At 47.8% G+C, this 26,943-nt stretch overlaps 1 protein-coding gene across 3 annotated transcripts; it reads left to right on the top strand.

The window, feature by feature from the left end:
• Nucleotides 1-26,729, top strand: IL22RA1 (interleukin 22 receptor subunit alpha 1). 3 transcript variants are annotated; one of them, XM_086365193.1, is made up of 8 exons: nucleotides 191-326; nucleotides 554-2,126; nucleotides 4,461-4,593; nucleotides 5,734-5,912; nucleotides 7,860-8,035; nucleotides 19,776-19,914; nucleotides 23,729-23,850; nucleotides 24,764-26,729. In XM_086365193.1, exons 4-8 carry the CDS (start codon nucleotides 5,804-5,806, stop codon nucleotides 25,715-25,717), a joined length of 1,500 nt encoding a protein of 499 aa, XP_086221319.1. In that variant the 5' UTR covers nucleotides 191-326; nucleotides 554-2,126; nucleotides 4,461-4,593; nucleotides 5,734-5,803; the 3' UTR covers nucleotides 25,718-26,729. The 3 variants fall into 3 exon arrangements, with proteins under 3 accessions (XP_086221303.1, XP_086221312.1, XP_086221319.1); XM_086365186.1 differs by lacking the exon at nucleotides 554-2,126 and having other exon boundaries at nucleotides 16-326; XM_086365177.1 differs by lacking the exons at nucleotides 554-2,126; nucleotides 4,461-4,593 and having other exon boundaries at nucleotides 1-326.
• Nucleotides 26,730-26,943: the final 214 nt, after the last annotated feature.

Below are 26,943 nucleotides of genomic sequence, written 5' to 3'. Positions count from 1 at the left end.
ATGAATCAGCCACCGGACCAGATAAACAAGCCAGTCTGTCACTGTTGCTGTTTTCTGCAATTAGGAAGGGAACTCCCTTGGGTCCCGCCCAGGACCTGGAATTCTGAAGCACACGGACCAGGCACCTTTGTACCCAGCTCCCCACTGCCCAGGTCCCACCTTTCCTCCTTTCCCCGCCCTCGTGCCTGGGTGGAGCCAGCTGCCAAGGCGCCAAAGCTTCTCAGCCCTCCCTCTGGGCTCAGTCTGAAGTGGAGACCGAGAGAGGGCCCTGTGCCCGGCCCCGATGAGGACGCTACTGACCATCCTGGCGGCGGGATCCCTGCTCGGTGAGTGCCCATCACCCTGCGGTCAGACGTGCCCCTCCCCAGGAGTTGATGATCAGGGCTATCCCCCCTGGAACCCCATCCAGCCCCAGCATGACCAGTTTCAGTTTCTTCTCTGCTGGGCTGCAGTGTGAGTTTCCGGGGAGAAGTAGATACCAGCTCAGGTTGCTGGGGCGGGGGGGGGGGGGGGGGGGGGAAGAGGGGGTCCCTCAGCTCTTGGGTTCTTCCAGAGACTCAACTGACCCTCAAGACTCTCACCCGTCTGAATCTGTGGATGCTCCCACCCCAGCGGATGGAGAACTAGCTTGAGGGAGACAGACATCCTTGGACAACTCACATCTTTCTGGTAGAAGTTGTGCTTCTGTTCCTCTGCTCTGGCTGGCACTGGCCTGACATGGGGAGGTGAGGAAGCATCAGGATGGACAAAGCTTGAGTCCGGCCATTGCCTCCTTCCATGCTACCCAAGGGAGCCTCTGCCAGCCCCTTGTGCCAGACCTGAAAGAGCCCTTTCTCACAGAGTGCTCAGGTCTGTTGCTCTAAGAGGTCTTCAAACACCAGCGCTCTTAAGAAAACAGGACTCAAGGGCATAGTCTTCACAGCCAATAAAGTAGATTCTTTGATGTATGGTTATGGAGAACTTCAGGACCAATGCTTGAGATCCTAGATTGTCTCTCTGCTCCCTGAGATGTTTAATAAAATTCAGGGAACTTTCTGAGAAAGTGAAAGCATAGTCCCAGCTGAAGAGTGGGGAGGGGTGGCCGCCACAAGGTCCCTTCAAGCTCAAGTGCAGGGTGAAGGCCATAAAGGGCTGGAACTTCCAGCCCCTCCAACACTGTGCCCGCTGTGTGTTGCACGGATCCACGGGGCTTCCAGCTGCTGTCCCAGCCCTCCAGTTCACCCTCCCCTGGGCATCAAGCTGGGCATTCCCAGCACACTGAACTCATGATAAGTTCAGGAGACTTGATGCTTCCCCCTCAAGAGACCCAAGATCTGTCCCTCCAGACCCTCATCCATTCTGGCTGGGGGCCATCAGCCCTTCACGATTCTGGACCCAGGGGTACCAGCCTTTAGGAAGTTGTTAGGAGTCTATAAGTTCACTCTGGAGAGACGCCTTCTTTGGAATTCTTTGGCTGATTCCAGAGCAAGTTGAATTGCTTTTGCTTGTTTGTCCTTAACTTCCCAACTGATTGACGTAGAATTGTTTTTCCTAGGAAATGCAAAAACTTGCTTTGATCAGATCTCCCAGGCTGTCAATCTCTAGACAATACACGTCTCCCCACGATTTCACAACATAGACTTTTACCCAGGAAGCACAGAGATGACGTGGGCTGAGGAGCCGATGATGAATTTGAGAGGGAAAAGGAATGAGTAGGCAGGAGAAAAGGGGGAGATCTTGTTATCCCTCAACAGCCCCTAAAAGAGGCGGGATCTGCCAAGGTCCACCCACCTGACTTCAGGAAGCCAACCTCACTTCCCTCTTGGAAATGGGTCCCCGTCTCCGTCCAACCTGGGCCCTTCACCTCCCTAGCATGTCCCAGCCTCAGCCACCTGCCTTCTCCAAACCCACATGGCCCACCCAAGATACCGACTCCAACCAGCAACCCTCCCCCTGCAGACCATAGCTGAGCCCACCCCCGGGCACACCCTGCCCTTCTCTCAAATCCCTCTCTGTTGCCTGCTCTTGACCTCACTGCCTTGCCTGAAGTCACCCTTGAGTTCTGACGTCAAGTGGGCTCCCTGCCTCAACTTAAGACCCGGTTCTGAATCCAGGACCCCTCCCTTCAGTGAGTGCATGCTCAGTCGGTAAGTCATGTCCCACTCTGTGTGACCCTATAGACCGTAGCCTGCCAGGCTCCTCTGTCCATGGGATTCTCCAGGCAAGAATTAGAGGAGTGGGTTGCCATATCCTCCTCCAGGGGATCTTCCCTACCCAGAGATCGAACTTGCATCTCTTCTGTCTCCTGCATCGGGAGGCGGCTTCTATACCATTAGCGCCATCTGGGAATCCCTCGCTCCAGAACAGACCCCAGTTCTGCCAAGACTCAGATCCAAACAAGATCCCAGCCACACCGTGGGACTCAGCACCATACCCATCACATTGGCTAGAGGCAGGAAGAAACCCCCCGCCCCTAAGACCTGAGTCTGGGGGCTCCGAGAACACAAAGAATTCTGCAGTTGCTGGGCCTGCCTGACCCACCCAGATTCAAAGAGGGATATGGCCTTAGATTTAGCAGACGGATACACAGCAGAGTCGGGCTGTCCTGAGATACTTTCCTTTCCCCACAAATGCCTCCCAAGCCCATGGACCCCTCTTGCAGAAATCCTGTATGTAGACTGGGAGTAGAGGAGTAAATAACTCTCTACTCCCTCACTCTCTGGACCTTCTGGCGGCCATCGTCATTGACTGGGTTGGGGGCGGGGAGAGGGCACACATCACATCAAAGACATGTACACATGGGCCTCACGGCCTTGACTCAGCTGGGTCTGCACCTGTTCATTTCCCTCCCCGGCCAACCAGGCCCTCTGAGCATGCGCAGAGCCAGCTGCCGCTCTGGTCGCCATTTTCCTGTGCTTTCCTCCTTTCCTCAGACCAAGCTGGGAGGGCTGAGAGGAGATCTATTTGTAAGTCAAGGGCTCTCATTTACAGTGAAGATTTGCTTCAGGGTCAGTGCCTCCTCCTGGGTCCTCTTCTTGGGGCTCTGGCCTTTGCTCCGCCTTCCTTGGCCCATTGTATCTGACCCCAAAAGCAGGCTAACTGCTGTGACAAGTATTGCACCCTGCCTCTCTGAGCCTCAGTTTTCCTCATCCATAAAATGGGCATAACCTGCCTCATCAGGTGGTCAGGAGGACTGGATGAGGAGACTTAGCCCAGTGCCTGGCACTTGACTTGCATTTCAGACAAGGTAGTTGCTGCTGTGGTCCAATTATTTCCATTTTAGAGCTGAAGAAATTGAAGTTCTAATGGCTTAAACAGCTTCCCCAAGGACACGCTGCCTGTTCGGTTCAGTCACTCAATCGTGTCTGACTTTGCAACCCCATGAATCTGTATGTGGCCTCAGTCAGCATCCTGCCCCTATGAAACCCGTGGAGCTGGGGAAGGAGCCTGTGCCCTCCTCAGCAGGTGTGTGGTGGGTGGGCAGGGACTGGACCCACCAACAGATAGGCAGGGATTCACAAACATCTTCTCCACCCTTGCTTGAAATTACTGGTTCTAGGAAAGTTACTTTTTAGACATTAGTTGAGTACCTCTAAAATATTCCCTTGGTGAGAACACTGATTTCAGATGGTGCTGAGAAATGAATGAACAACAATAGCAAGTGTCGACAAGGATGTGAAATAACCACACCCACTCAAACATCGCTGATGGGAATGTGAGATGGTGCAGCCACTTCTCCGGAAAACAGTTTGGCTGCTCTTCAAAAGTTCAACGTAGAATCACTGTAGGACCCAGAAATCCCACTCCTACCCAAGGGAACCAAAAGCTTATGTCCACTTAAAAAACTTGTGCACAACCATTTGCAGCAGCATTACTCAAAATAGCCAAAAAGTGGAAACAACCCCAGTGCCCAGCAGCTGATGGAGGATAAACAGAATGTGACCTATCCACACAATGGAATAGAATTCAGCTGCAAGAAGGAAATAAGTGCCAATCTACGTAATACGGATGAGCCTTGAAAACATGATGCCAAGTGAAAGAAGCCTGACACAAAAGGCCAATTGGATAACTTCATTTATAGAAAATGTCCAAATAGGCAAAGTCATTGAGACAGGAAGTAGATTATTGGTTGGTTGCCTGGGGCTGGGAGGAGGGGAGGGATGGGAATGACAGCTCACGGACACAAGATTTGTTTGGGGGCGACAAACACGTCCTAGAACTAGACCTGCGGCCGTGGTCTACACCACCTTGTGAATATATTTAGAATACCACAGAACTATATGATTTTAAGCGGTGAATTGTATGGAATGTGAATCATAGCTCAATAAAAAGGAAAAAAAGAAGTGAAGGGGAGCGGGAGGGTCAGTTAGCACCGTCTCCTGCTAAGTGGTTGCTGGCTCACCCCCTCGGTGGGCAGCTCGAAAGGGGGCTAGGGCAGGGTCTATGCACCCATCTGCTCACCCTGCTCCCACTTCTGGCAGCTCACATCACTGAGGACACCTCAGATCTCCTTCAGCACGTGAAGTTCCAGTCCAGCAACTTCGAAAACATCCTGACGTGGGACGGCAGGCTGGAGAGTGCCCCCGACACCGTCTACAGCGTCCAGTATAAGACGTAGGCTCCCCAGCAACATTACCCCTTTGACTCTGCTCTGAAACGAAAGAAAACCCTCCCCTCTTCCATATGTCCCCATGTCCCCCTCGGACCCAGACTGGTGTCACTCAGCAACTCTCCCCCAAGGCATGGCTTTGCTCCTTGATGTTTCTTCTGCAGGGAGAGGTTAGAATGATGGTTACAAGTATGGGCTCTGGAGGCAAACGCCAGCCCCTCATCCTATAACCCTGGGCAGGTAGATAAATTCACCAAGCCTCCATTTCCCATCCAAGAAGTAAAGATAGCAATAAGATTTTCCTCCTAGGGTTGTTGGATGGGTTAAATGAGTCATTAGCATGTGTTTCTGGCAAAAAACAAATGCCCAACCATTGCTTTGTTATTTGGGGAAGACTAGGTCAACAGCCAGGTAGCGCTAGTGGTAAAGAACCTGCCTGCCAGTGCAGGAGACGTAAGAGACGTGGGTTCAATCCCTGAGTCAGGAAGATCCCCTGGAGGAGGGCATGGCAACCCACTCCAGTATTCTCGCCTGGAGAATCCCATGGACAGGGGAGCCTGGTAGGCTGCATCCTATAGAGTTGCACAGAGTCAGACACAACTGAAGCAACTTAGCACGCATGCACGCAAGTCAACAAAAAGTCATGTTCACCCCCTCCAGCCCCCCACCAGCCCCATTCCCGCTCATCTCCCTTCCCAGGCAGGAGAGGGGAGTTGCATGGGCTCAGAAATCTGTAAACCTGGGTTCCATTCCTGGTCCTGCCACTTCATCCTGTGGCAAGTCACTTGTCCTCTCCGAGGCCCAGGTCCCTGGCCTGTAAATGGGCCTAACAGTGCCCAGAACATGAACTCAAACCGTCTGAGTTCACATCCGGGCTCCCTGCATGCATGATGCAAATACCTGGGCAAATTTTACTTCCTTAAGCCCCAGCTTCCTGACTTGAAAAGGAAGGAAGATATTAATAATGTGTGAGCCTCACAACACTGTTGTGAGGTTGATCTGAAGACTAACAGATCATCTGCATAAAAGGCCTGGGACACATGTGCTAAGTAAATATTCGATATCGTTATCAATATTAATAAACCACAGGCTGGCTGCCAAACCTGTTCATGAAAGGTGTGCTCCAGCCCCTCCCTTGCCCACAGGTATGGAGAGGAAGAGTGGTTGGAAAAGGAGGGCTGCCAGCGGATCACCCAGAAATCCTGCAACCTTACCATGGAGACGAGCAACCTCACTGAGCTCTACTACGCCCGGGTCACCGCCACTGACGGAGCAGGCCGGTCTGCCACCAAGATGACCAACCGCTTCAGCTCACTGCAGCACAGTGAGTGGGGCCCTCTCGTTGCACGGGATGCAGGTGGGAGGATGGCCTTTTACCCTCTGGAGTGGGTGGAGCGTCCAGAAGGGCTTTGCCTCTCAGGGCCAGTTAAGGATGTGGCTTTTAGGGAAGACCCCCCAGACTGGACAGCATCTCCCGTGTGGTTCTCCATTTTTCTCCATCTCTAGACCTCTTGTATGCAGACCTTCACCTTGCCACTTGAGCACAACCAAGGCCTCCTAACTCCATCCACCTACTCCTTCTTTGACTCTTTTTCAATCCTCAGTCATGGTTTCAGTTTCAACATCACCTCCTAAGTGAACATCCCTGCCCCACAGCCCCAACAACTCCCTTGTACTATACAGGTCATCACCTGCTATTTTCCATCACCATAAACTAGTCACTGACTTCAGAGCTCAGATCATAACCTGTCTTTATTGTTTGCGTGCATGGATATCATCTGAATTGAAATGTGAGCTTCAAGAAGGCATGCATGGGCATAGGACCCATTGGATTCCTAGTCCCTAACATAGCGCCTGGCACATAGGAGATGCTCCATACATAACTGATGAAATTAGATGGATGGGTGGATAAATGGATGAGTCGCCAAACTCCTCACACAAGTTAAGCAGGTGATGTTCACTAACTGACTTAAAAGTCACATGGTGTTTTAGGAAAATAAAAAATAAAATTCAGCAAGTTATTTTATATTGTCTCTCAGCTTGTTCAATTAATGCATAGTTACTGTAGGAAATTTGGAAAATATAGAAATATGAAAAGAAAAATAAAACTAAGCCCAAATAATCTGAACACTTAAACATAACCGCAGTTACTAGCAGCTGTATCTCCACTTTTGTGATCTGGTGGTTTGTTTTTCATATCATGGTATCATGAACATTTACCCATGTCATTAAATGCTTTTCCACATCATGATATCTCACAACTACAAAAATGATCCATTCTATGGAGGTACTTTAACTGACTTCCCTGATTCCGTTTTGGAAGGAATCAGGATTTTGTTGTTTTTAAATAAATAACTGAAGCAAACATTCTTTTAGTGCAGATCATTTTAATCTTGGAGGTCAATGGACCCTTGAGGACTTTTTATAAGTTAGGTTCAGGGGGAGACATGAATCCCTGAAATTGTTTGCAAGATTTTTGTATATGTACATTTTGGGGGAGCAAAGAACCATAGCATTCACCAAATTTACAAAAGGTTCTATAAACCAGGAAAGGTCATTTGGTTAATTTGGAAAATTCATCTTGAGAGAGACTGAAGTCTTAGGCCTTGCCTTTGAGGCTACACAATGATATCGGAGAAGACGATGGCACCCCACTCCAGTACTCTTGCCTGGAAAATCCAATGGATGGAGGAGCCTGGTAGGCTATAGTCCATGGGGCTGCTAGGAGTCGGACACGACTGAGTGACTTCACTTTCACTTTTCACTTTCATGCATTGGAGAAGGAAATGGCAACACACTCCAGTGTTCTTGCCTGGAGAATCCCAGGGACGGGGGAGCCTGGTGGGCTGCCGTCTATGGGGTCACACAGAGTTGGACGTGACTGAAGCAACTTAGCAGCAGCAGCAGCAGCAATGATATTGGAAACCACAAACACTCTTCAGGATGCACAGTTGAAACATCACTCCCCAAATCTCTCATTGCCAGTAGACTGGGGGTGTGTGGAGGCTGGGGGATGTGATCAGCCTGGGGGGACAGGCCCCTCTCCCTGGGCTCTTCCCACCACCCTTGGTTACCTCTTCGCCAGCCTTACGCCCAAGCACCAGTCGCTTCTCTTCTCACCTGTTAACTTAGGTGATGCTTTCAGAAGCATGGCTGGGGTTGGAGTGGGAGGCAGTAGGAAGGAATCATTTCCCAAGGTCCATGGCAGCCTCTCAGACACTTCTGGCTGATTCCAACTGTTTCATTTCTTTTTGCTCTCTCCCTTTTCTAGCTAGCATCAAACCACCTGATGTGACCTGTATCCCCAAGGTAAGATCCATCCAGATGATCGTCCATCCCACCTACACACCAATCCGCGCACAGAATGGCCACCAGCTGACCTTGGAGAACATCTTCCAGGACCTACTCTACCACTTAAAGCTGCGCATCAACCACACCTATCAAATGGTAAATGAAGGGTAAATATACATACCACCATGGTCCTTCCCTGCCTCCAAAACCCATTTTCCTCTCTGCATTGCTTTAAGTAGAAGTGAGATGTATTATATAAATCAGCATTTCCCAGAATACATCTACAGCCTACTCTTGTAGATTCACAAACACAATAGCGTGCTAAAGACTCTGACAAGTCCTGCAAACTCAAGACTCCAGTTTCAGTTTGTTTAATACAACTGTTCCCACATATATTTGATCAGAGAAAGCCCCCTTATTTTCATTACATGTTTTGATTTGTTTTGTCTAATGCCTTCTAACATTCTGAAGAACATCTTCTATTAACATTCGCACATGTCCATTTTGGAAAATACTGGAATCAATTTCTTTTGTTGTTCAGTCCCTAAGTCATGTCCAACTCTTTGCAACCCCATGGACTGCCCCACAGGATTCCCTGTCCTTACGATCTCCTGAAGTTTGCTCAAACCCATGTCCACTGAGTCAGTGATGCCATCCAACCATCTTACCCTCTGTCATCCCCTTCTCCTCCTGCCTTCAATCTTTCCCAGCATCAGGGTCTTTTCCAATGAGTCCACTCTTGCATCAGGTGACCAAAGTATTGGAGCTTCAGCTTCAGCATCAGTCCTTCCAACAAAAATTCAGGGTTGATTTCCTTTAGGCTCGACTGGCTTGATCTCTAACTTCTTGCTGTCCAAGGAACTCACAAGAGTCTGCTCCAGCACCACAGTTCAAAATCATCAATTCTTTGGCACTCAGCCTTCTTTATGGGTCAGTTCTCACATCCATACATGACTATTGGAATCACCATCAGTTCAGTTCAGTTCAGTCACTCAGTCGTGTCCGACTCTTTGCAACCCCATGAAGTGCAGCACGCCAGGCCTCCCTGTCCATCACCAACTCCCGGAGTTCACTCAGACTCACGTCCATCGAGTCAATGATGCCATCCAGCCATCTCATCCTCTGTTGTCCCCTTTTCCTCCTGCCCCCAATCCCTCCCAGCATCAGAGTCTTTTCCAATAAGTTAACTCTTTGCATGAGGTGGCCAAAGTATTGGAGTTTCAGCTTTAGCATCATTCCTTCCAAAGAAATCCCAGGGCTGATCTCCTTCAGAATGGACTGATTGGATCTCCTTGCAGTCCAAGGGACTCCCAAGAGTCTTCTCCAACACCACAGTTCAAAAGCATCAATTCTTCGGCACTCAGCCTCCTTCACAGTCCGACTCTCACATCCATACATGACCACAGGAAAAACCATAGCCTTGACTAGATGGACCTTTGTTGGCAAAGTAATGTCTCTGCTTTTCAATATACTGCCTAGGTTGGTCATAACTTTCCTTCCAAGGAGTAAGTGTCTTTTAATTTCATGGCTGAAGTCACCATCTGCAGTGATTTTGGAGCCACAAAAAATAAAGTCTGACACTGTTTCCACTGTTTCCCCATCTATTTCCCATGAAGTGATGGGACCAGATGCCATGATCTTCGTTTTCTGAATGTTGAGCTTTAAGCCAACTTTTTCACTCTCCAGTTTCACTTTCATCAAGAGGCTTTTTAGTTCCTCTTCACTTTCTGCCATAAGGGTGGTGTCATCTGCATATCTGAGGTTATTGATATTTCTCCCAGCAATCTTGATTCCAGTTTGTGTTTCTTCCAGTCCAGCGATTCTCATGATGTACTCTGCATACAAGTTAAATAAGCAGGGTTACAATATACAGCCTTGATGTACTCCTTTCCCTATTTGGAACCAGTCTGTTGTTCCATGTCTGGTTCTAACTGTTGCTCTTTGACCTGCATACAGATTTCTCAGGAGGCAGGTAAGATATTCCCATCTCTTTAAAAGTTTTCCACAGTTTGTTGTGATCCACACAGTCAAAGGCTTTGGTGTAGTCAATAAAGCAGAAGTAGAATGCTTTTCTGGAATTCTCTTGCTTTTTCTATGATCCAAAAGATATTGGCAATTTGATTGCTGGTTCCTCTGCTTTTTGTAAATCCAGTCTGAACATCTGGAAGTTCTTGGTTCATGTACTGTTCAAGCCTAGCTTAGAGAATTTTGAGCGTTATTTTGCTAGCATGTGAAATGAGTGCAATTGTATGGTAGTTTGAGCATTCTTTGGCATCTCCTTTCTTTGGGATTGGAATGAAAACTGACCTTTTCCTGTCCTGTGACCACTGCTGAGTTTTCCAAATTTGCTGGCATATTGAGTGCAGCACATTAATAGCATCCTCTTTCAGGATTTGAAGTAGTTCAGCTGGAATTCCATCACCTCCACTAGCTTTATTCGTAGTGATGCTTCGATGTCTGGCTCTAGGTGATAGGTGAGTGACCACACTATCATAGTTATCCAGGTCATTAAGACATTTTTTGTACAGTTCTTCTGTGTATTCTTGCCACCTCTTCTTAATATCTTCTGCTTCTGTTAGGTCCTTGCTGTTTCTGTCCTCTATTGTGCCCATCTTTGCATGAAATGTTCCCTTGGGATCTCTAGTTTTCTTGAAGTTCAGTTCAGTCTAGTCACTCAGTCGTGTCCGACTCTGTACGACCCCATGGACTGCAACACTCCAGGCTTCCCTGTCCATTACCAACTCCCTGAGCTTACTCAAACTCCTTGAAGATGTCTCTAGTCTTTCCCATTCTGTTGTCTTCCTCTGTTTCTTTGCATTGCTCACTGAAGAAGGCTTTCTAATCTCTCCTTGCTATTCTTTGGAACTCTGCATTCTGTTGAGTAAATTTTTCCCTTTCTCCTTTGCCTTTCACTGCTCTTCTTTTCTCAGCTATTTGTAAGTCCTCCTCAGAGAAACTTTTTGCCTTCTTACCTTTGTTTTTCTTGGGGATGGTTTTGATCACCACTTCCTGCACAATGTCACAAACCTCCATCCATAGTTCATCAGGCACTCTGTCAGCTCTAATCCCTTGAACCTATTTGTCACTTTCACTGTATAATCATAAGGGATTTGATTTAGATCATACCTGAATGGTCTAGTGGTTTTTCCTACTTTCTTCAATTTAAGTCTGAATTTTGCAATAGGGAGTTCATGATCTGAGCCACTGTGGGCTCCCAGTCTTGTTTTTGCTGACTGTAGAGAGCTTCTCCATCTTTGGCTGTTAAAAAAAAAAAAAAAAATCAATCTGATTTCGGTATTGACCATCTGGTGTATCCATATGTAGAGTTGTCTCTTGTGTTATTAGAAGAGGGTGTTTGTTATGACCAGTGCATTCTCTTGGTAACACTCTGTTATTCTTTGCCCTGCTTCATTTTGTACTCAAAGAATCAATTTCTACTGCTGCAATTCTTTTTGCTGACTCTCCACTTTTTGAAGGAACTGTATACAAGCAGTGTCTTAAGATCAGTAATAATGAAAGGTGGAAGGCAGGGGCATAAACTGTCAAATGTTACACATTTCTTTTTGTATTCAGAAAAAAAAAATATGAAGTAGTCCCCCTACCCCCTGCAGTGTGAGCCGCTAATCCATAATTCCATTGAACAGCTATTCCCGCACTCAAGGAGTTTATAATCCAATGTGTGTGGCAAGAATGAAAGCAAGAATTTATACAGCTAGAGGTAGAGGGAAACAAGAGTGTGTGAGAGACAGGGCAGCTGGACTGAGAGAGGAGGTGTTGGCACAGAGAGACGGGAAAGAACCTCTAGAACAGGGGACTTCTTGTGCCAATACCAGTTTCTGAGGTGTACCAGGTAATATATGCTGACTGTGTCATTTATTGCTCATCGCAACACTATGAAGTAGGTGATTCTAGCTCCATTTCCTGATTGAGAAAACAGAGGTTCAGAGAGGTTAAGTCACTTGCTCAAGACTGGTCAGCAAATAATAGCGTAGTCAAGACTCCAAGCCAGCTTTGTTCTAAGCCCACATTCCTCCCCTCCCCCTTGCACCACCTTGTCCCACTACGATCAGAGAGAAAAGCAGGGAAACTTAGGGTAGTGTTCGAAAGCGCCAAACTACCCATTTGAGCTGAATCATAGGGACATGTAGAACAGTTTCTCAACAAATAAACCTGGCCCCAAACCAATGGCATCACAATCTCCTACCTCCTTGGCTTAAAATGCATATTCTTGGGCCCCCTTATAATCTGCTTCATCAAATTCTAGAGTTTCACCTCTGGGATCTGAATTTTAATAGGAACCCAATGATCACTACTCACCCTAAAGTTTAAGAACCACTGATGGAGAGGAACAATGCTAACCCCAAAAAGACAGGCTGGGGCCATGCTATAGATGTCTGGAAGGCAGACGGAGGAATCAGGAGTCTTTATTTGCTTCAGTCATCAAGGGGAGTGAGTAGCGATTACTGAGCAGGAAGAGGCTTTATCACCACTCATTTTTGGCAAATATTTGGGGTTTGAATGAATATTTTATTGTTACTGATTTACAGTTTAATTCAGTTTGTGACCAGAGAACATATTCTGTATGAGTTCACTCCATTATGGAGACTTGTTTTATGGCCCAGCGTATGGGCTATCTTGGTGAATGTTTCACATGCCCTCAAAAAGAATATGTGTTTTGCGGGTGTTTCGTGGAGTGCTCTACAAATACCAATTAGATACAGGTGGCTAAGAGTGTTAATCAAATCTTCTATGTCCTTCCTGATTTGGGGGAGCTCTATTGTTCTCTTAATTGCTGAGAGTATTACAATCTCCAGCTGTGATTATGGATTTGTCTCTTTTCCCCTTTAATTCTGTGCATATGTGAAACTTTATTATCAGACAGTTACAAATATGGTTGTCATAGCCTCCTGGTGAATTGACCCTTCCATCATTATGAATTGTTCCCTTTTATCTCTAGTAATACTCTTTTATTGAACTCTACCTTATCTACTATTAATATAGTGACTCTAGCCTTATATTTGGGGCTTCGCTTGTGGCTCAGCGGTAAAGAATCTACCTGCTAATGCAGAAGATGTGGGTTTGATATGTAGTTTTTTCATATATTCAAGAAATTTTCCAACCATCACCACTATCTAATTTTGTCTGTTCTATTGATCTGTTTTCAAGTTCTTTGATTCTTCTGTCATCTCCAATCTGTTGTTCAGACTATTCAGTGCGCATTTTTATTTTAGATTTTTTTTTCAGTTCTTAAGTCTCTAGTTTTTATAGTTTCTATATGTTACTGCAAAATCATTCATTCATTATGAGCACATTTTCCTTAACTTTCTTAGGCACACTTCTATTAGTTGGTTGTCTGAGGAGGCCTTATAAATAGCTGAGAAAAGAAGAGAAGTGAAAGGCAAAGGAGAAAAGGAAAGATATATCTATCTAAATGCAGAGTTCCAAAGAATATCAAAGAGAGATAAGAAAACCTTCCCAAGTAATCAGTGCAAAGAAATAGAGAAAAGCAATAGAATGGAAAAAACTAGAGATCTCTTCCAAAAAAATACAGATACCAAGGGAACATTTCATCCAAAGATGGGCACAATAAAGCACAGAAAAGGTATGGACCTAATCAGAAGCAGAAGATATTAAGAAGAGGTGGCAAGAATACACAGAAGAACTATACAAAAAAGACCTTAATGACCCAGATAACCACAATGGTGTGATCACTCACCTAGAGCCAGACATCCTGCTACAGGAAGTCAAGTGGGCTTTAGGAAGCATCTCTATGAACAAAGCTAGTGGAGGTGATGGAATTCTAGCTGAACTACTTCAAATCCTGAAAGAGGATGCTATTAATGTGCTGCACTCAATATGCCAGCAAATTTGGAAAACTCAGCAGTGGTCACAGGACAGGAAAAGGTCAGTTTTCATTCCAATCCCAAAGAAAGGCAATGCCAAAGAATGCTCAAACTACCACACAATTGCATTCATTTCACATGCTAGCAAAATAACGTTCAAAATTCTCTAAGCTAGGCTTGAACAGTACATGAACCAAGAACTTCCAGATTTTCAGACTGGACTTACAAAAAGCAAAAGAACCAGCAATCAAATTGCCAATATCTTTTGGATCATAAAAAAAGCAAGAGAATTCCAGAAAAGCATTCTACTTCTGCTTTATTGACTCCACCAAAGCCTTTGACTGTGTGGATCACAACAAACTGTGGAAAAATTTTAAAGGGATGGGAATACCAGACCACCTTACCTGCCTCCTGAGAAATCTGTATGCAGGTCAAAGAGCAACAGTTAGAACCAGACATGGAACAACAGACTGGTTCCAAATTGGGAAAGGAGTACATCAAGGCTGTGTATTGTCACCCTGCTTATTTAACTTATATGCAGAGTACATCGTGAGAAATACTGGGCTGGATGAAACACAAGCTGGAATCAAGATTGTTGGGAGAAATATCAATAACCTCAGATATGCAGATGACAGCATCTTTATGGCAGAAAGCAGAGAAGAGGTAAAGAGCCTCTTGATGAAAGTGAAAGAGGAGAGTGAAAAAGCTGGCTTAAAACTCAACATTCAAAAAAATAAGATCATGGCTTCCGGTCCCATCTCTTCATGGCAAATAGATGGGAAAACAGTGGAAACGGTGACAGACTTTATTTTCTTGGGCTCCAAAATCACTGCAGATGGTGACTGCAGCCATGAAATTAAAAGACGCTTGCTCCTTGGAAGAAAAGCTATGACCAACCTAGACAGCATATTAAAACCAGAGACATTACTTTGCCAACAAAGGCCCATCTAGTCAAAGCTGTGGTTTTTCCAATAGTTGTGTATGGATGTGAGAGTTGGATCATAAAGAAAGCTAAGCACTGAAGAACTCTGCTTTTAAACTGTGGTGTTGGAGAAGACTCTTGAGAATCCCTTGGACTGCAAGGAGATCCAACCAGTCCATCCTAAAGGAAATCAGTCCTGAATATTCATTGGCAGGAGTGATGCTGAAACTGAATCTCCAATACTTTGGCCACCTGATGTGAAGAACTGACTCATTGGAAAAGACCTTGATGCTGGGAAAGATTGAAGGCAGGAGGAGAAGGGGACGACGGGGTATGAGATGGTTGGATGACATCACCAACTTGATGGACATGAGTTTGAGCCAGCTCCTGGAGTTGGTGATGGACAGGGAAGCCTGGTGTGTTGCAGTCCATGGGGTCGCAAAGAGCGGACACAGCTGAGCGACTGAACTGAATTTAAAATCATTGTCTGCTAATTCAAACATTTTGGTTATCTTGGGAGTAAGTCATAATTAACCGTCTTTTCTCCTGAGTATGGATTATATTTTCTTCTTTTCTATATGCCTAAAAATTTTGGAAAGCATCCCAGACATTGTGAATGATATGTTGAAAGGACTGGGTTCTCTTATGTTCCTCCAAAGAGTACTGATTTTTGTTTGTCTTGCTGCTGCTGTTACTGCTGCTGCTGCTGCGTCACTTCAGTCGTGTCTGACTCTGTGCGACCCCATAGACGGCAGCCCACCAGCCTCCCCCGTCTCTGGGATTCTCCAGGCAAGAACACTGGAGTGGGTTGCCATTTCCTTCTCCAGTGCATGAAAGCGAAAAGTCAAAGTGAAGTCGCTCAGTTGTGTCCGACTCCTCACGACCCAATGGACTGCAGCCCACCATACCAGGCTCCTCCGTCCCTTACGCACTTAATTTGGCTGAACTTCAAGCTCCAAAATCTCAGCTATGTGATGTTCAGTTCAAACGTCACCTGGACTGCTTGGAGTCTACTCCAGTAGTGTGTATTTAGGCGTCAGCCAAAAATTTGAACAAAATTTATACATAGAATTCAGGCCTCCCTCTCTAGGAACTTCTCCTATCTGTGGTTTCTCCCCTCACTTTCTAACTTTCATGACTGCCCTAAACTCTGTCTTCTGGCTATTGAAACTGGTAAGATTACAAGGTTTTGTCTAGCTGTTACCCATCCCACATGGTATAAATGGGGGCCTGTCCTCAGGCCCAAAGATACTAAAGAGAGAGAGAAATTCGTTCAGTGCCACCCCTTTCTCCTTTCTCCAGTATCTGCCTGCTTTATACACTTTCCAATACCTAAAAGTAATTTTTATTTTGACCAGAATTTATAGTTGTTATTTAGGGGAGACTGGTCCAATAGAAGCTGTAAATTACTGAGAAAGAAGAAAGATCAAACTTAGAAATGAAAGAGTGATCAGGGTGGGAAGTCAGAAGGCCATCACAGTGGTACATGCTGGATGTGGTAAGGGCCTGAACCAGGATGGAGGCAGTAAAAAACTGCGGAAGGAAGGACTCTTTGGACCTTGAAAACTCTGCTGGAATTGTATCACATGATCATTTCAACCATATGCGTTCCATAAAGTAATAACCTGTTAAATCCTTATATGTGCTTCTTCACCCCCTTCAAAAAAAAAAACCGTAAATACCCTAAATCTTGGCCTCCACATGCCTGGAAAAGGGAAGGCATAGCTGAAAGGCAAAGAACCAAAGAAGAAAATTCTTAGCCTTTAAACTCCCAAGAACATAGGTCCTAGACCTTTAAAGAAAAGTTTATGGATTATTTCAGGGCAATTATATACAAAGGATATGAGAGAGCATTTGTCAAAAAATGGCTTTAAGATCTATGCTTTGGATATTAGAACAAGAAAGACAGATTATTATTAACAGATTGAAGACAGGAGAAGGGGACTACAGAGGATGAGATGGTTGGATGGCATCACCAACTCAATGGACATGAGTTTAAGTAAGCTCCGGGAGTTGGTGATGGACAGGGAAGCCTGGTGTACTGCAGTCCATGGAGTCTCAAAGAGTCGGCCGTGACTGAGCAACTGAACTGAACTGAACTAGGGAATCAAATACAGTTGCCAGTTTGGGGTTGGGGATAGGACAGACCCGAGAGAGAGGAGATCAGGATGTTTAGACATGTGAAGTTAGAGAAGCCCACAGACTGATGTTCAGGAGAGAGCTGACACTGTGCCCCAGGAATTCCATAGATCTTACTGAGATCAGTTTGGAGGTTATCCACACATTGATGATCACAGGAGCCACAGATCAAGAAAAGTATTAACAAAAAATACTTGGTGGAAGAAGAAAAACAATAGATAAAGAGTGAAACTTTCAGAAAAACAACACTGAGGGGCTGAAAGCAGTAAAAGAGCGATCAGAGAGGCAGGAAGAGGGCCAGGAGGAGGGAATCAGGTCAGAGAGGCAGGAAGAGTCAGAAGGAGGGAATCAGGTCAGAGAGGTAGGAAGAGCCAGAAGGAGGGATGAGGCGGCCAAGGAAGGAGTCAAGGTCAGGGAGTTTCGAGACACACAAGCGGGTAAGAACTGAAAAGCAGCTCCAGCAGGGGGATGGGCAGACACAAAAGGCAAGGGCTTGCTTCCGAAGCAAAGTGTCTGCAGGAGTGGCAGGCATTCAACATCACCAGAGGCTAAAGTACCAATTAGGTAAGCTGTAAGGAGAGGTGAGTGAACAAAGTGGGCAGGGGCCAGGGGTTTTCACTCTGTAATGTGACCTAGACCATCAGAGGATTTTTGAATAGAGGAGCTTTGCAATTATATTAATTGTTTAGAGCGATCACTGTGACACAAGGTTAAATTTGGAAGTGGACAGGGCCGAAACCAGAGACCAGTGACTGGTAAGGAGGCCACCGCAAGAGTCCAGGACAAACATATTGAGGTCCAGTCAAGACAGAAGCAATGAGGAGGCAAGAGACTGATGGATAGTCAAAGGGTTTTGTTATTTTATTTAAAAAAAAAAAAAAGGAGGAAAAGAAGAACTAGAAGAAGGAAGAATGGAGAGGTGATGGTGATGATGGTGGTGGTGATGGTGATAGTGATGGTTCAGTTCAGTTCAATTTAGTTACTCAGTCGGGTCCGACTCTTTGCGACCCCATGAATCGCAGCACACCAGGCCTCCCTGTCCATCACTATCTCCTAGAGTTTACTCAAACTCACATCCATCGAGTTGGTGATGCCATCCAGCCATCTCATCCTCTGCCATCCCCTTCTCCTCCTGCCCCCAATCCCTCCCAGCATTAGGGTCTTTTCCAATGAGTCAGCTCTTCGCATGAAGTGACCAAAGTATTGGAGTTTCAGCCTCAGCATCAGTCCTTCCAATGAACACCCAGGACTGGTCTCCTTTAGGATGAACTGGTTGGATCTCCTTGCAGTCCAAGGGACTCTCAAGAGTCTTTTCCAACACCACAGTTCAAAAGTATCAATTCTTCGGTACTCAGCTTTCTTCACAGTCCAACTCTCATATCCATACATGACCACTGGAAAAACCATAGCCTTGACTAGACAGACCTTTGTTGGCAAAGTAATGTCTCTGCTTTTGAATATGCTGCCCAGGTTGGTCATAACTTTCCTTCCAAGGAGTAAGCATCTTTTAATTTCATGGCTGTAATCACCATCTGCAGTGATTTTGGAGCCACAAAAAATAAAGTCTGACACTGTTTCCAATGTTTCCCCATCAATTTCCCATGAAGTGATGGGACCAGATGCCATGATCTTCATTTTCTGAATGTTGAGCTTTAAGCCAACTTTTTCACTCTCCAGTTTCACTTTCATCAAGAGGCTTTTGAGTTCCTCTTCACTTTCTGCCATAAGGGTGGTGTCATCTGCATATCTGAGGTTATTGATATTTCTCCCGGCAATCTTGATTCCAGCTTGTGCTTCTTCCAGCCCAGCGTTTCTCATGATGTACTCTGCATATGAGTTAAATAAGCAGGGTGACAATATACAGCCTTGACGTATACTGAACTCCACGTCCAGTTCGAACTGTTGCTTCCTGACCTGCATACAGGTTTCTCAAGAGGCAGGTCAGGTGGTCTGGTATTCCCATCTCTTTCAGAATTTTCCACAGTTTCTTGTGATACACACAGTCAAAGGCTTTGGCATAGTCAATAAAGCAGAAATAGATGTTTTTCTGGAACTCTCTTGCTTTTTCCATGATCCAGCAGATGTTGGCAATTTGATCTCTGGTTCCTCTGCCTTTTCTAAAACCAGCTTGAACATCTGGAAGTTCATGGTTCATGTATTGTTGAAGCTTGGCTTGGAGAATTTTGAGCATTACTTTACTAGCTTGTGAGATGAGTGCAATTGTGTGGTAGTTTGAGCATTCTTTGGCATTGCCTTTCTTTGGGATTGGAATGAAAACTGAAGTTTTCCAGTCCTGTGGCCACTGCTGAGTTTTCCAAATTTGCTGGCATATTGAGTGCAGCACTTTCACAGCATCATCTTTCAGGATTTGAAATAGCTCCACTGGAATTCCATCACCTCCACTAGCTTTGTTCATAGTGATGCTTCCTAAGGCCCACTTGGCTTCACACTCCAGGATGTCTGGCTCTAGGTCAGTGATCACACCATCGTGATTATCTGGGTCGTGAAGATCTTTTCTGTACAGTTCTTCTGTGTATTCCTGCCACCTGTTCTTAATATCTTCTGCTTCTGTTAGGTCCATACCATTTCTATCCTTTATAGTGATGGTGGTGGTGGTGATTGTGGTGGTGGTCGTGGTGGTGGTGGTGGTCATGGTGGTCATGATGGTGGTGGTGATGGTGCCAGTGGTGGTGGTGGTGGTGCCACCCTGATGGTGGTAGTATAACAGCAACTAGTATTTATGGAGTGCATATTAAATGCCAGATGCTGTTCCAAGTGAAAGTACACTGAGCTTGCAACTCACTGGCTTTAGGGAGAAACCAGAAGTCGGGGGACTGGGAATGGAGCACTGCAGACTGACCTACCAGTGTATGGTTTGGGCAGCTGGTCGTACCATTTTACTGAGCACAATGACCCTGGCAGAGCTGTAAGCAGGCTCCTTATGGAGGTTGGTGTATAAGAGATGTTGCTCTGCGTTCTCTGTCAAATTCAGCACCTTGAAGGGAAGCAGAGAGAATTTGAGTTTGTCGGCCTGACCCCTGACACGGAGTTCCTTGGGACCATCATGATTTGTATTCCAAACTTGTTCAAGGAGAGCACCCCCTACATGTGCCGAGTGAAGACGTTGCCAGGTAAGTTCCGCTGAAGCCAGAGGGAGGGGGGACTGCTGAATTCACACCTTGACTCTGTGCTTTCCGCCTGATAACCCAGATGAGGCTCGAACGCACTCTTAAAAAAACACACACAGAAGGACGGCCAGTGTATTATTAAAGGCAATCTTTGTTTATCCATAAATGAGTTAGCTGGTGGGTTATTATAGCAAATGTTTACCCTCCAGCCTACATCCGAATTTCCTCTCTCTGGCAAACTGCGTGTGTATCCTGGCAAAGCAAATTCAACTTTATATTAACTCAAGTGAGACATCCTGGGAAATAATCTGCTGATGGGAGAGCAGAAAAGATAAAAAGACCCCTCGTTACCTTCCCAGGTCAAATAAAAATAGCAGTGATTATAACAGCACGTCTGCAGTGCCAGCCAGGGACCAGACACTACAGAACACAGTTCTCATGAGCTATCCATGAAGCATCTTGGTTCCACTGAGAAAGCTGAGGTACAGAGTGGTTAAGTAACTTGCCCCACATTGCACAGGTGGTGACAGACAGAACGAGGCCTAATTCCAGGGAAGACACTCTCATCACTACGCTTCTATAGAAATAGTTTTGAGTCACTGGCTCAAGGAGGTGGTATCCCATGTTCCTTTCCTCTAGCACAGTGAAACTCGACTCTCATTGTAGCATCATGATATTTTTATTTGCGTTTATTTTCATAGAGATAGAAATGCAATGCTGTAAGTTTAGAGGATGAAAGCGATAGCACTGGATTGGGTGGATTTGGAAAACAGTTTCCACCCTAGTCATCATCTTCAGGTTAATGATGTCAGTGGGTGACTTCTGTTCTGATGGATAGAGGCCAGGCAGCTTAGAGGCTGGACCCAAGGGTGTAACTGCAGCTTGGTAGAATCATCATCAGTTAGGTTCTGGTCCTCAGCTTTGTTCAGAAAATCAGCTCAACGGTTTCTCCAAGATCCTGTAAGAGACTGACTTCTCCACCCGAGTCCCAGTGCTTTAGTTTTCCTGGGAAGATATGCGTGGTGGACCAGCCGGCTCCGGCCACTTGCAGGGGGTGCGCCCTTCCTGGGGAAAGGGCCAAACGAAGATGGGAACAGAACTTGGCAACGGAAGAACTAGAAAAAAGAAACCCATGTCACAGGCACTGAGCTGGGAGTGTATATATGATTTGTGACCCTCTCCTCGGACCCTACTGGCTGAATCTCCTCCATTCCTGGCTCGCCCCTGTCCCCTTGCTTATTGACAGCTTGCAGACCACTCCACCGTATCCTTCTGATCTGCCCATATCCTACATGATCTAACTCATGATATCGTTTTCTTCTAAGACTGTAGCTGCTTTTATAAGAATCATACTTTTTGGTGACTGTTTCTTGGTGACATATGGAAGGTGCCTTATCCTTTATAATCAAGAATATTAATAAGAAGTCCTACCATTTATTAAGCACCTACTCTAGTGCCAAACACTGTGCAAAATGCTTTACATATATTATCTCATTGAATCCTTACAACAATCCGGCAACTTGGGTTACCTCATTGCCATTTTACAGAGGAGGAACTCTGGCTCTGAAAGGTTAGGCAACTTGCCCATGATCACACAGCTGGTCAGTGAACCTAATCAGGTTCATCTGATTTTCAAGACTGGGCTCTAATCACCACTCTACAGTTTTGTTTAGAGCCAGTCCTCTCTGCTGTACATTTATTCCTCTTACTTCCATTTCAGGATGAAACATCCTGCCCTTGACCCTGTATCCAGGAGTCTGTCTAACCCCAGAGCCCAGGACCCCTCCTTTATCTACCTCTCCGAATGTCTTGGACCATCATCCCAGCATCCTGATGCTGGAAAGGGGTCTAAGGGTTGGGTCACCCCAAATTTAATAGACAAGGAAACAAAGGTATCATTGTGTAGCAGCTGTGAGGATGAGCTTTAGAGTTATACGTGTCAACCCTGGCTTCGCCACTGAGTAGCTGTGTGACCTTGTTCAAGTCACCTAACCTCTCTGAGACTCAGCTTCGTTATCTGTAAGGAGGGGGCATACATAGCCATCTGTTTGGTAGGACAGCATTGACAGAACACTCTACACAGTGCCTGGCATGTAGTAAGAGTTCAGTCATCACTGGCTACTGTTATTATTAATAATAAATCTTAGACTGGAGACGGTCATACAGAAGAGAGTAGGCTCAACACATCAGTGACTGAACCAGACCTCTAATACCCCACTTTCCAGTGCTGTTTCTGTCATGTCTTCCTACTTCCCCATGAGTGAGATGGCAGAAGTGTTCCAAGTCCCTGTCCTGGCACAAGGAGCTGCAGTTTTCCAGTCACGTTAGGCATGTCATGTAGAATGTCATCTCCTGTCCTCTCCCCAGTAGAATGATGGGAGTATCACGTGGCAGGGGACAGGTTATCGCTCAAGTGGGAAGCTACCCAGAGAGACCCAAGCTACAGGGGCTTGGGAAGGAGTAAGGAGAGGGCTGGAAGTAAAGTCTCCAACAATTCCCAGGGTTCACAGTCATTTCCAAGGTCACTGGCAACTGATGATCACCCAAGCTGAAGCCACACAGGCGCCAGGAACCGAAGGAGGGTGACTCGGAAAGCCAAGACCACTGGGTAATCCAAATCACCACTTTTTGTGGTTTGTTTTGGCCGTGCTGGGTCTTCGTTGCAGCGCACAGGCTTTCTTTACTTGTGGCACAGTGGTTTAGTTGTCCTGCAGCCTGTGGGAGCTGAGTTTTCCAACCAGGGATCAAACCAGCGTTCTCTGTATGGGGAACAGATGGCTTCTCAACCACTAGACCACCAGGGAAGTCCCAAATCACCAGTTTTAACAAAAACCCCAGCTACCTCTTCTTTACCAAGCTACTTCCCAGTCCCACTTGGGTTGGTGACAGGAAGTGTGTCATGCCAAGAACTGGCTGCAGGCACCCATTCCAAAGACCCAGGACTGTAGGGAGGAGGCTCAGCACTAAAGCCCTCATCTGTCCTCTCCTGCTGCTTTAGAAAGGGTGATGCCTCCCAGGGTCCCTCCTGAGTGAGGTCTTCCCAATACCCAGCTCAGACCTTGATTGAGATGTGGGCAAGTCAGGCCCCTCTCATTGTCCATCTCCCCTCCCGTAGCCTCTTTCCTAAGCCCCCACCAGAAAGGCAGGACTTCCTTTAGACCTAGACAAGAGGGGCCCTTGTAAGGTCCTGCTCCAGCCCTGCCCTGGCCATGGCCCTCCCCACAAGATGAAGGGTCCTTAAGTCCAAGAGGGCAGATCCCTGTGGACTCTGTGAGCCCCAAAATTCCCTGCATCAATGGCTGGAGCCTGTGTCCAGTCTTGGCAGGTCTCCTCCTTGGGTCTTTCCTCCAGAGGACAAGCCCGCAGCCCAAAGGGTGGCCAAAGGATGGGTATTGTAGGGGCCATGGATGAACTTGAGCCCATATCCTTATGCATGAGGCCCCTGGCAGGGTGGACTGAAGCCAGGCTGGGCTTGCAGGAACTCCCCCCTGCACTTCCTTCTTTCCACTCTGCACCCCGAGGAGTCCAAGAAGCAAGCTTCAAGCCTTCCAGGTTGTTATGAAAAGTATACTTGTCAAGGAGGGGGCACATAACATATTTTACTTAACAATGCAAAAACACGATTTATAAATTCTTAATATTTAGACGTATGGTGTATGGCCCTCCATTTGTGCCCTCACCCTGGCCCCATAAGTCTTGGGGGTAGAAGAGGCCTTCCCAAGCCTGTCCCGAGAGGTGGGGTTGGGGATTGAGGCCCGAGTTGCCAGCACCCACACTGACAGCCTCAGTCTTCCTGCTCTGCCTCTCATTGAACCAGATCGGACGTGGACCTACTCCTTCTCCGGTGCCTTCCTGTTCTCCCTGGGCTTCCTGGTCGCAGGGCTCTGCTACCTGAGCTACAGATACATCACCAAGCCGCCTCCACCTCCCAGCTCCCTGGTGAGCAGGGGCCCCGGGGAGGGCATGGGCCCAGGGACTCCCGGCTCTCCTTCGCTTCTCCCGCCAACCTAGAGACATGGCTGGCAGCCCCTGGGGTGGACTGACAAGAGCTAGGGGATCAGGAAGAGAAGGTATGGAACAGAAAAGCCATGTCGTTTTCAAGGGGGCACACGCCCCGTCTGAATGGGCAGCCCAGGCAGGCTCTGCCACCTGGGATCGCAGGCCCAGCGTGGCCACATCTTTGCATTTTTTACCAATGAAGTCAGAAGTTCAGATGGTAATGTGAACTCTCCCACGTTTCAAGTCTTGGCAACTAATTTTTCTAAATTAAGCCTTAGCAAACCACACGTGTCACATCAGCAGCCTGAGTCTGGCCCCCAGCGTGGCATCTCTGCCCACTGCAGAGCCTGAACAGTCTGGGGCTGGAGGAGTTGGACCCATAGGCCCCTCCGAGTCAAAGCCCATCTGAGCCGTTTCCTGTAAACTCTCCCCGCCTCCACTTTCCCCCACCCTTCCCCTCCTTTCTCCCTCCATGAGGCCCTTCGGGAGCTGAAGAGCAGTTGAAGCACCTCCTGGGGAGCGTCACCCAAGGTCATTCCAAATCTGAGTCAACTCCTTCCAGAATACCCACCTCCTGGGAAATCACAGCCTGACTCACCGCTCTCCCTGGCCAAGCCAGACTCTGGAAGTGGCCCTCAGCTAACAGGGCCAGAGCCCTGTTCCTTCACAGAGGCCCCAGCACTTAGAGGAAGCCCTGGGAAAGGAGGAAGGGTTTGTGGATCTTGGAAAAGCCCTCAGGCGGTCTGCTCTTGCCCTCGCCCCCACCCCTGGGGAGGACCGTGGCGCCCATGGCATCCTCGGGGGCGGGGGGCCGAGAAGCCACTCTAATGGGCATGCTGTTCTCCCTGCCTAGAATGTCCAGCACATCCTGCCCTTCCAGCCTCTGCGGTTCATCCAGGAGCACACCCTGATCCCCGTCTTCGACCTCAGCGGCTCCGGTGGTCTGGCCCAGCCTGTCCAGTACTCCGAAGTCAAGGTCTCCGACCCCACGGAGCCCCTGGGACCTCCACCGCGGCACAGCCTGCCTGAGATTGCCTACCTTGGGCAGCCAGACTTCCCCGTCCTCCGGCCCTCCGGAGGACCCCCTCACCAGGCACTCCCCGTGCTCTCCTATGCCCCCCAGGCTGCTCCCGAGGGCAGGCCCTCGTCCTATGCACCTCAGGGAGCTCTGGAAGCTAAACCCCCCTCCTACACTCCACAGGCTGTCTCAGAGACCCAGCTTCCCTCCTACACCCCACGGGCCACCCCGGATAACTGGCCTCCTTCCTACGGGATGTGCGGGGAAGGGTCTGGGAGAGACTCCCCCCCTGTGACACGCTCTGGTCCCAAACACCTCGGAACTAAGGGGCAGCTCCAGAAAGAGGTGCCAGCTGGAAGCTGCAGCCCAACTGGCCTTTCGCTACAGGAGGTGACCCCCCTGGCCATGGAGGACCCCCAAGAAGCAAAATCCTCCCACCAGTGTCTAAGGGTTCACACCGACTCAGACTCTGACTCTGATACCATAGGCCAAAGGGAGCCAGGAACACGAAGCTCCCTAAAGGGCCAGCTGCCCCTCCTCTCCTCTGTCCAGATCGAGGGCCACCCCGGGTGCCTCCCTTTGCAGACTCCTTCCCTCCCATGTTCCCCCACAGACAAGGGTCCAAGTCCCTGGGGCCTGCTGGAGTCCCTCGTGTGTCCCAGTGATGAGGATCCAGTGTCCAAGACTGAGGCCGAGAGCCCAGGCCTTCAGGCCCCAGACCAGGAGTCGCCCACGGAGCTGGACTCTCTGTTCCAAGGCCTGGCCCTAACAGTGCAGTGGGAGTCCTGAGCGGAGAACAGGGCAGGCCTGGGGCTTCCTCCTGTCCCCACCACCCCCCCAGCTCACATCCTTGGCCGTCACTCCTGCACCCAGGGATGCTGCTCACTCTGCAGCCACGCCCTGGGTGGGTACCCTCGAGGAACCAGCAGAGGAGGAGGCTGGACCCTCGCCTCGGCTGAGATCCCTTTGGAGCAAAAAAGACATGAGAAGAGCTCCAGCCAGAGTTTCAGAGGTCTATCATGTGCAAACGAGCTTGAACACGCCGAGCTCTGCAGGGCAGGACACAGTCAGAGAGAGAGAGTTGATGCGAGGACACCTCCCAGAGATACAGGGCCCCGGCTCCTAATACACTGGATACAGAGTTCTGGAGCTTACCCCTCTTCACTCCTTTCCTGGCCAGTTTCATAATCTGATTCAGCAGACTGAGGTCTCTGCCTCCTCTGTGATTCCCCAAAGAGGGGAAAAAGGAGCCTGAAAAGGGATGCCTCCTAGCAGACTGGGCAGAACCAGAACAACCTGCGAGATGGCAAGACTCCAGGGCCGAGTGCGGCCTGTGGCTCAGCCCCACCCAGGCCTACTGCCTGAAACTGCACTGTTTCAACTTCCATCCTCTGCTGGAGGCTGGACCCCAGGTGAAGGGCAGGTCCACCAGGGAGGGAGAACACAGAAACCCTCTCTGTCAGCAGGAGTTTCAGACCCTATCCTGGGAGCAGGGTTTGAAAGGAACATGGGGCCATGGGGCGCCTGAAGGAGACACAACTATAAACTGTACTTACTTCACAACTTTGGAAACTCAGCCTTGGGTTCAGCCCGCCTGGGTTCCAACTCCAGCCTTAACACTTCCCGGCCATGTGACTACCAGCAAATGAATCGCTGTTAGAAATCTCAGTTTCCTCATCTGTATAATGGGGATAGTAACACCTACTGCATGGGGTTGTGGTGAGGCTGAGATTAAATCATGTCTGTAAAGTGTTTCACAGTGCCTGGCACATGGGCAGTGCCCAATAAACTAGTAGCTGTCTCCTATTGTGATTTTTTTTTTTAACCCCCAATTCAGGTTGATTTTGGATCAGATGTTTTCTCAGATTATCTTGATTTCCTCAGAATGGCTCCAGGCCAAGCCAGAGGGGCTAGACTGCCTAGGAGGAGGCCAGGGAAGGGGCCACAGGAAACAGGGTCCCAGAGACACATGGAACCTCTTCCTTGAGCTCTTCAATTCAGGTCAGGTCACTCCA

Source organism: Bos grunniens, chromosome 2 (assembly GCF_055505025.1).
Source record: "Bos grunniens cultivar Pamir isolate PY7600 chromosome 2, Bosgru_T2T1.0, whole genome shotgun sequence".
Classification (NCBI taxonomy): domain Eukaryota; kingdom Metazoa; phylum Chordata; class Mammalia; order Artiodactyla; family Bovidae; genus Bos; species Bos grunniens.
The sequence above is the reverse complement of the archived record's forward strand: the minus strand, read 5'-3'. Positions and strand labels throughout refer to the sequence as shown.